The sequence below is a fragment of the Polyodon spathula genome, chromosome 1 (genome assembly GCF_017654505.1).
Source record: "Polyodon spathula isolate WHYD16114869_AA chromosome 1, ASM1765450v1, whole genome shotgun sequence".
NCBI classification, from domain to species: domain Eukaryota; kingdom Metazoa; phylum Chordata; class Actinopteri; order Acipenseriformes; family Polyodontidae; genus Polyodon; species Polyodon spathula.
In genome coordinates, this window is record NC_054534.1 from 34,565,174 (window position 1) to 34,575,199 (window position 10,026).

The 10,026-nt window shown below is 37.0% G+C and overlaps 1 protein-coding gene across 2 annotated transcripts in view; it reads right to left on the minus strand.

Annotated features, from left to right (window-relative positions):
* Positions 1-9,402, minus strand: part of myo5b (myosin VB) — a 121,065-nt gene extending 111,663 nt beyond the window's left edge. The window contains exons 1-2 of one of the 2 annotated variants that reach the window (XM_041253888.1): positions 9,176-9,402; positions 6,523-8,239 (exon numbers count right to left, since the gene is read on the minus strand). In XM_041253888.1, coding sequence (XP_041109822.1) covers positions 6,523-6,549 — 27 coding nt within the window. In that variant the 5' untranslated portion in view covers positions 6,550-8,239; positions 9,176-9,402. The remainder of the gene's footprint in view (positions 1-6,522; positions 8,240-9,175) is intronic. The other variant, XM_041253883.1, reaches the window with a different exon arrangement.
* Positions 9,403-10,026: the final 624 nt, after the last annotated feature.

A 10,026-nucleotide genomic window follows, 5' to 3' on the forward strand; every position in this document is an offset into this window, starting at 1 on the left:
AGATAATTTCAAATATTTCATTTAACTGTACATACTACCAGATTCCCATGGTTGCATGTCTGGGGCAATTAAAAAGCCCTTATTTATTATTCATTGAATGAATTTGTGTGTGTCATTTAAAAGAGCTCTGAAAGTTTTATCAAAGGTGTTACCCTTTTAATAGAATCATCTGAATACAGAAAACACAGACACAAAGGTTTCTTCAGGTAGGAAGTGGAAAGTGAGATGAAAAAAGTTCCTCGTACCGGTCAGTCCAAATTAAAACACAACACTGGTCTTTGTTGTTGTTCTTCTCATGGATGGACTATCGCAGCTTGTCCTATGCATGTTGTTTATTCACCATAAACAACTACTAACAACCAAACAAGCAAGATTGGCCGAATGTTCTCCTTTCGTTTGTAAACATTCTTATGTTCTTATGTTGATAAAGCAATTATCTGTCTCTAATTCGAATCTACGCGAAGGATCATTAGTCAGTCTGCAGGTCGCCCCTTCCCAGGCCATTCCTTTCCACCACTTAATGTTCCTATAATAACATGCTGTACACAACCCTTTTGTCTCATTGCACCTGCACTGTCACTCTTTGTGAGCATGTTTCAACAAGGCGTGTCTAGGAAGTACGTTTTGAACACGGAACAGTTTTTCTTCCTGTAATCCTTCTCCTCGGACAATCACCTCCAGCCAATCAGACACAAACTACAGCCAAGTCTCCCAGAGGAACAGTGGCCTATCACTATCTGTTTACACATTTAAGGATCTCCGTAGCAACGTGACCAAGCTGCTTCCACTAGGGCAGCCAAGCGGAATCACAAACAAGCACAGTTAGGGAAGCAGGGACTCACAATGGACTCACTGTTGCACTGGGGCAGGAGCACAGGTGCCTAATATCTGTAGAATGGTACAATGATGAACTTGGTTTGTAGCAAATGCAACAAACCCCCAGTCATTCCTATGCAAATGCATGGAAACGTTACAACAGCTAGGACACTTTAGGCAGTACAAGACAGATCATCATATAAAGAGATGATCATATAAAGGGTTGATCCATTTCATGTGGGATAGAACACAGAGAATACAGCTGGCATAATAAAAAGAAAAGTAATTGAAAAATGAATACAGAATGGGGGCTATGTATGACAAGTGGCACATTTTCTGCTATGGTTGAGCAAATTCAAATACAAACTGAAATACAAATTCCAATTTGATCCCTTCCCTATTAGAAGTGCTGTTGATCCCTTCCCTATTAGAAGTGCTGTTTCCTTTGTTGCAGATATGAAACTAATTGCTGCATTCAGACCATGTGATCTGCTTCAAGTGATTAGGGAACAAAAGTATGGACTAAAGCTTTACAAAAGAAACAAGGCAAATTCGTTGTGCTTGGAGACACAGTATTTCCTAGCATTTCACATAACATATACATCCATAACTACTAAACAATACATGGTGTCGAATGTTGAAATACGAAAACAAACTTAAGTTCAATAATGTTTCGACTAGAAGCCCTTCTTAATCTTTTTTTTTGTCTGTTTTGTTTTTGCTGTGAGAGACTACTTGGTCGTGTTGAACACAGCAGATCCAAAATATGTTTTTAAAAGGGACTGAGAACAAAAAGGACTTAAACTAAAAGATGGTATGATATTTTATTTACCATAAAATTCATGAATATTGTTTGCTTTCTATGCATGTAGTAAACATGTAAAACCACACATCCTAATTGTAACTCATATTTGCATTGACTGAATTAACCAGGTTTCTCAATAATACTTGGCAGACAGGTATTTAACAGTTATTGTGGACTGGTTTTAGCAGTAGTGAGCCCAAACTCAGACATATATACTATTTTACACAAATGTGTCCATTCTGAACACAAATATAAATAGTACTGTAATCCAGTTCCTACAGTAACTTCAGACAGAGATGTCTGGAAAGTGTATTTGAACCCTTATGCAAGTTAACTAAGTCGTGATTTTTCTTTTTCACAAAAAAAAAAAATTAAAACTGCATTTATAAACCCCACAATGGGGGCTTGCATGAAAAAAATTAGAATGCTAGGCTAAATGAACGTGACATCAGATACATTTAAGTAGCTAATATCTTGCATTGTACTATTAAGCTTGATCAAGCTAAATGTGCATCTCTAATGCAGCCTGACATACAGTACCGTGCCTAAAAAATTGTAATGAAACATTTCCATTGACTTCTAGCTTTAGACATCATTCCATTTAGTAATCAAAATGACTCTTCCAAATAGCATAGGCTTTCACAACCATGGAGCACGGGTCATCACTTAATCATCTGTGCTACTGAGTTTCCAGAAAAACTCATCTGTACTGTGTTTATTTTCCTAAAACATTAACCATTCATAAACAATTATTCACTCAAGGCAAACAACAAACTACTGAACACTGTGCATTCATCGTTGCCAAACAACCTCCATGCAAATCTTGTTTTACAATTCGACAACCCTTCCCATTGGAAGCTTAGGAAGGCACTCCCTGGCTAATACAGTTGGCAGTGCATTGATTTCTAAACAGTGTTTCTTCTCTTTTCTTTTGACTCAACTGCAAGTTAATCAAGAATCAAAATCCTAGTTCTGCTTTTGGGACAACCTGTGTGCTGTTCCAGACTGTCACTTGTTTGTAGAAATCGGTGTTCCTGAATGACAAGTGTACTTTGCCTGATAAATTGTTATTAATTAAACGAATTGTGCACAAGCATCAGCGTAGCTTTGCTTAAGAACCAACCTTCTCAGGTGCAGGTTTTTTCATTGCCAGTCAGAACCGCAACTTGTTCAAATGTGATTACTTTTGGGAAACATATTTCTATGTTATAAACCAGGGGACCCCAGTTTCAAACTTGGGTAGAAATACATTCCAACTGAACATAACCCAGGTTTAAAGCTGGTCTTCTCTAACATGTATATTGTATAAAACACAGTGAATACACATAACGGTAGACATCTAACTTGTTCCTTTTCTTTGGGTAGAGAACCAAATATAAATCAAATTCATGTATCTGGTAAGGGTTTGCTCGGTTACTGAGTTAAATCTTTGTATTTAAGCGACCGCCAATTATTCCTCTACCATCAACACATGCATTATAGGGGACCGGCCTCTATGATCAACACATGCATTATAGGGGACCGGCCTCTATGATCAACACATGCATTATAGGGTACCGGCCTCTATGATCAACACATGCATTATAGGGGACCGGCCTCTATGATCAACACATGCATTATAGGGGACCGGCCTCTATGATCAACACATGCATTATAGGGGACCGGCCTCTATGATCAACACATGCATTATAGGGGACCGGCCTCTATGATCAACACATGCATTATAGGGGACCGGCCTCTATGATCAACACATGCATTATAGGGGACCGGCCTCTATGATCAACACATGCATTATAGGGGACCGGCCTCTATGATCAACACATGCATTATAGGGGACCGGCCTCTATGATCAACACATGCATTATAGGGGACCGGCATTTTCAATCTTCTGCTGTTAAAGTCGGTGAATCCCACAAATGAAACTGCCATGTTTTATCTTTTGATGTAAATCCACTCCAACAGGTTCTCGTCCTTTCCTCTTTAATTTTTTATGTGGAAATTTCCTGAACTCAAGACCCTCCTATACTATACTCTCCAATTTAAAAAAGGAAGCAAGTATACCTACTAATCAGAGTTACTGTGACAACATTAGTGCTCTGAACTGAAATGGCTTGGATCCTGGACAATAATTAGCTATTTTATAGGCAGAGCAGAATATTTCGGAATCCCTATTTCACAAAACAAAGAAAAAACAAAAAACCCTATATTTATCTGTCTATAGTTTCATTTGAACAAACCATTTTGACCAAGTGGGTTTTTGTTAATAAATAAATAAATTAAATTAAATACAGGCTTAAAAACAAACATCCCTTGACCTTTCTGTTTGGGACACGGTGATGCGTTTCAGAATATGGGGTAATGCTGTGAAATCTGGGACTCTTTTACAAGCAGATGGAATTCACATTTCAGCTGCACTAGCACAGGATTACAAAAAAATATCCTGGTTACATGCAAGTAGCATAAGACGTTACACAGATGGAGTTCAAACCATGTGCAGCACAGTGTCAAGGAAAGACATTCAGGTGATGGTGGACACCTCTGACAAGCATGATTGAAACATGCACGACCCCCCACAGCTAAAAATACAAAACTACAGGAATTCGAATGATAAAGAGCAGAACACAACAGTACTTAATCACAGCTGGATAAGTGATTCTCTAGCTACTGTGCAAATAAAAATGTGTCACGTATTTACATTCCAAAAGACAGAGGGCCAGTTGCCTTCTTTTGTCCACAGATTTATGAGTCTCAATAACTTGAAATGAGTGCCCTTACCAAGGTTTTTTTTTAACTATAATATCTATGATACATGTAGAAGATATTAATATGGATTTCAAGCATCCTGGGTCTTTAAAGAGTTTGCATGCTGTAATATAAAGACGATCATACACTTTACAGCCAGCTAACTGCTCTAGGCACCAATGTCATGTGGGTCAACTCCATTGCATAGCATGTTGCACTAACCCCAGTATATGATATATTATTGTATACACATAGGTTCCCTTAGTTAGAAAAAAACATATTGAATCTAAAAATCTACAGTATGTGTTAGATGTGAAAAACAAAAAATGACATGGAATAGTGGAATAGAAAAACACTGCTCGCCATCACTGTTACACATTATATGCAGGGCGCCGACGATAATGTCCATGCAGACAACCCTTTCGGTAAAGTCTGAAAACTACCAGAGAGATATCATGCCAGCATATTAACATATAGAAACCTTAAAGACAGCATAATTTACCAGCTGAAGATATGGCAGTGTAATGGTTTACCAGCATGTATTGTATCAAATCGTTGCAATACCATCATAATGTGAACATGTTAAAATGTCATCTTGTGTAATGCAGATGTGGCATTTGAATATTTGGTATCCAGGATTGTGCTGGATATAGCTGGGTTTGTCATGCAACTCCAAACAATTATAATATGCTGCCCCGGTCAAAGCTGATACAATTTAAAATGTGCATAAGCTCTGGTAATATTTCTAAATGTCCTTCAGGGTAAATCTCCCAGTGCTATTTATCTTGCCTTCTAAAATAATTAAAACAAATAAAGTTATGGTTGCTTAAAAAACAAAGTGACATCCACCCAGTGGGATGCAGAGACTAAAAGATTTCAAGAAAATATCAGATGTACTGTTGCAGTGAATTTTTAACAGAGAGAATACAAACTGCAATTCCAGGGCTTGTTCAAATAATGTATATTTAAAAGATGTGTGTCACGTGTCCGTCGCTGTCGTGTCCCGCCCCCCGTCACCTGTACGTGTGGAGGGACCATCCACAAATTCTCAACACGACGAAAATGTGATGTGACTAACACAACGACAATATGAAACGCAAACCAACTCTGGTGCTTAGATATTTACAGGCGAGATTAACAAAGAAAACGTTTGCAATTTTTTTTTTTTTTTTTTTTTTTTTTTTTTTTAAAGCACACTCGTTTAAAATATTCAAGACAGCGATACATGTAAAAGCTGTGCATATTCTTGAAAAAAATGTAATGAAAATGTATTCCGACATTTTTGTTCAGAATCCCATTAAACTCGTAAATGTTACCCACTCCCTATACTACCGAAACCAGAGCGAAACCAAAAATGCACCTGTTGGTATAACACCTGACTGTAATTGAATATAATGTTTCAGTGCAGTATGTTAGACACGTTCGTTCTTTATATCCGGGAATTTTCATTATACGTTTTTTAATTTAACAATAACGTGTTACTATATTATTAAAGTACTTTAATAAAATAGAGTAAAAACACACAATTAGATCACAGAATAGATATTGTTGTGACTGAAATGTCACACAGCGATATCGCGACTTGCCTTTCCTTTTTAAGTTAAATATTTCCAAAAGGTGTAACGCCCAATGCTAGCAGTTATGCAAACTATAATTTCCAATTTCCTTAAGCAACTCTCTAGTCCCCACGCGTTATCCATTTATGGCTATTACTATTAATGAGAAGTATTCATTTATATAACAGCAGCAAGTTACAAAACTGTCCGCTGGGCACCATGGGTTACACTGAAGTAACACAAATCTGCATGAAAGCGTCGACACAACATGCAATCTTTTGTAAAACTACTGAAAAGATGATAAAACCAGATTTTATTTTAAAAAATAAACACAAGTATAAATAGATGAGCGTGCGATTTCGTACTTTCCCGTTTTACCTATTAAATAAAATTAGTATGCAGCAATAAAAACGATAGGGTTGGTCTCAATCAAAAAAATGTTACAGTGAATACCGTGACTGTCCAGTCTACCTGGAATGTACGCATCAGTTTCGATTTTTGTTTTTCATTTGAATATTCCAAAGTAACTCATAAGCAACTGCAATTAGCACAATGTTTCAGAATCAAATTAAGAGTTCGCTACCCGGAAAGGGTCTGCCTTACCTTGGTGTAGAGCTCATTCACTGACATCTTTTTCCACCTGATCACTCCTTCAGGTTACAGAAACACATGAACAAAATCCCTCAAATCAGATTAAAAATAATCCCCATTTAAAGCAGAGCACTGGTTTAGATAGATGCTTGACCGGTCGCCATGTTTCCTAATATTTTCAGGTTCCTGATTTTGCTTGTCAGATTTTGTTGTTAGCTGTTTTTTTTTTTGTTTTTTTTTTTTGCTGACCTTCCCTTTACAGCAGGTGAAGTTATCTTTCAATAATGTTTATCGCTCCTCTGACCGTTGCTCCTCCCAACGAAGCCGCTCCCTGTCCAGGTATGAACTCGAATCTTATTTTTATCTATCTAGGTGAAGTAAAGAGAAATAAGACCCGAAACTAAACGAAACAATTACTCCCTTGTTTCCTTCCCGTGCCTATGCATTTGTCTGGGCTTCCATGCAGAGTCTCACCTAAACTCTGCCCGTCTCCCCCGGAATCCCAAACACAACAGAAGTGACACCTGCTGGCTGTTAGGCAAAGCGCACGTGCGCGCACTCCAACTGGGATATTCCATACCGAAGATAAATGATTGTTTATGTATCTCATTCGGTAATCTGGATTACATTTTCCCATGAAATTAATACAAGTCTGTTTGCCATGTCTTTTGCCATATAAGCAAAGTTTAGGTTGTGTAATATTTTATGAAATAATTCATATTTTTAGGACTTGGGCACCCTCAATACATACATGATATAATAAGTATATTAGCCACAAAAAGCACATATACAGCAATGCTGCTATGTGGTACTCTATGCCAATTTTTGTTTTTACTGCTCTCAATCAACCTTAGTTTGCATATTGACTGTATCAATTAATCATTTAAAATGTATTATTAAGAGTTGTGTGTTGTTGTCTGCTATTTCCTGACTTGTACAGAGAGAAACGTGTATAGAATAGAGGTGTACATTCTCTGTTTAATTAAATTAGGACTGTGCATTAATTGAATTAATTATAACAATTAAGATTTCATATTGTTGCCTACGTGCACACAGTTAGCATCCAGTTCTAGTATAAATGTAACATTTCTGAAGTCCACATTAATGCAGTCTTTTAAAAGTTTGAAATAATTATTTATTAACCCCTTCACTGCCATTGTTATTGTTGTTTAAGTCAAGATTTCTGGAGGTAGAGCCTTATACAAAAACCCTGGTATCCATGTTGGTCCTTGTGTATTAAAATCCACTATTGCTCTCTGAGCCTGGCAAAGTCCCTATTGACAGTGCTATACAGTGATTTTTCTGTCCCACAGTTGCACTAAAAAGAGATGGCACAGAATATTGTGAGTGGAGATCTGCTAAAGGACCCTCTCTGTCCAGTGTAAAAAGCACAAGGGATTAAGAGGTTCAAACTAACACAGAGAAGAGGGTTGCTTTAAACTGTTGTACCTTGAGAGGGCAGAAGTGTCGAGACCAAATCTTAGAAGGGGTTGGACAACATACACAATAGTCATCTGTAGCACACATGATTGTGTAAATGTGTATCACTCTCATGCACAACTGACATCACTGATTCCTTTGCTTTTCAAATCCCCACTATATATTCTGCACTATATAAAGGGTGCATATCCATGTGTGGCAAGCCTGCTGATAGGGCTGACAGGAGGCATTTGGTTAGCAGATGTGTCCATATGATGTTTCTCAAGGAGCAGTGCCAAAAGTGAGGAATCTATGGGACATATTGGAGATAGATTTTATTGTAGATTTGCACCCATAACTTTCCTGAAGAAATGAACTGTGGTAATCATTTAGGAATTAATGTGGGCATTTCAATTTTTTGTCCAGTCCTGATCATGGTCTTTATTTTAAGATCTATCCACTAGTCACAGTTTTTTGGTCAAGCATTTAAGCTCTGTTCATTCAATAAAAATAGTAGTGGCCTTGTGCTTATGTCACTTCCGCCACTCACTCGCTGTCATGTCAGTAAACTGGACTTATGCCAAGCTGTCAACATGTTGTGTACTGAAGCAAGCTAGTGCATGCTAACAGTGCTTAAACAAATATATGAATCACCAAAAAAAAATGCTGAGATTCCACTTGCATATGAACAGGAAGAAAAATGGCAAAAGGTAATTAATTCAAGTACTGAACCAATGCATGTGTCAATAAATACATCATAATACTTTATTTGTAGACCATTTTACACTAACAAGTCCTTTATTGGCAATCCTCTGAAACAGACAATTGTGGAAAATTTTAAACAAAATGTCACCAGTTAGGTTTTTCAAAATGTTCAAAATATTCATGTTTTTATTTTATTGGATAAACTTCAAAATTCTGGCACATTAACTACAGTTAGCTACATAGTAGTTACTTTCCTGCATACTTTATTCCCAGTTTATATAGGAAATATATGTGTTTGTGTCAGTAATCCTACCAAGCAAATCCTTTTGTGCTTAGCACTCATAGTGAATATGGCAAAGATTATCATTTTATATCTCATGCAAATATGTTTTTGAGATATACATTAAGAATATTACATGGTTTATAAGTCTAATAAATCACAGATGTGAAATGTCTTCTACGGGGTTATGCATTAATTTTAAATCAATCAAGTTATGGGCTCAGCCCCAGTTTACATTAGATGGGAGAAACATGCATTTACCTTAGCGTAGAAGTTGTACTCCTCTGGCATATTTTCAACCTTTATGTTCTCTCTTCAGATGACAAAAAAGACTATAAATATGAATCCAAAACAACACCCAAATTCATGAGATCTGATAACAAATGCTCCTTATTTAAACACATGCAGTAGTAGTTAGGTAATCGTTTTTATGGTCAATGATTTCCCCCTCAATGTATTCAGGTTGTTTGTTTCAGGTTGAACCTCCTTTATAGCAAGTGAAGTTATTGTTAATCACGCCACTCTGCCTGTACCACTCCTTTCCACTCCCTCTCAAGGTATGGGGAGTTTTATGAGTCACAACAATGTAGGATAGAGTGGAGCATTAAAATTAACTGCAATTGAAATACCAAATATGTTAAGCCTGTGAAAGATTTGTATACAGTTTGGCCACATTACAGTATGTGTAACCACTTACAAACAAACCTTTCTTGATAATCTCCTCACAGAAATAAAGAATGTACAGTATAAGTGTCTGGTCTAGTAAAAACTTTCTGGGACTCTCATTAGCAACTGTAGATTGTTACAATTGCTTTTCATCTCTAGAGGCCTGGGTTTAAATCCAATAGTCTAATCAACAGTGGATAGCAGTCCACAGCACAAAATACAAGCAAGATACCCTCGGTCAAATAGATTTCTGTCAATAATTCTGCATAGCACCAACTTGGTTGTAACCAATGTTATTGCCTGGTCTTGATCCCAGATCACCTCGATATTCACAATGCTATCAGCAATTTTTCAATAAACTGCATTACACTGATTGGCATTTCATGCAGTAAATGAAGATGTTGGGTTTTTTTTTGTTCTTTCAATTTTTGTACACCTTTACCTTT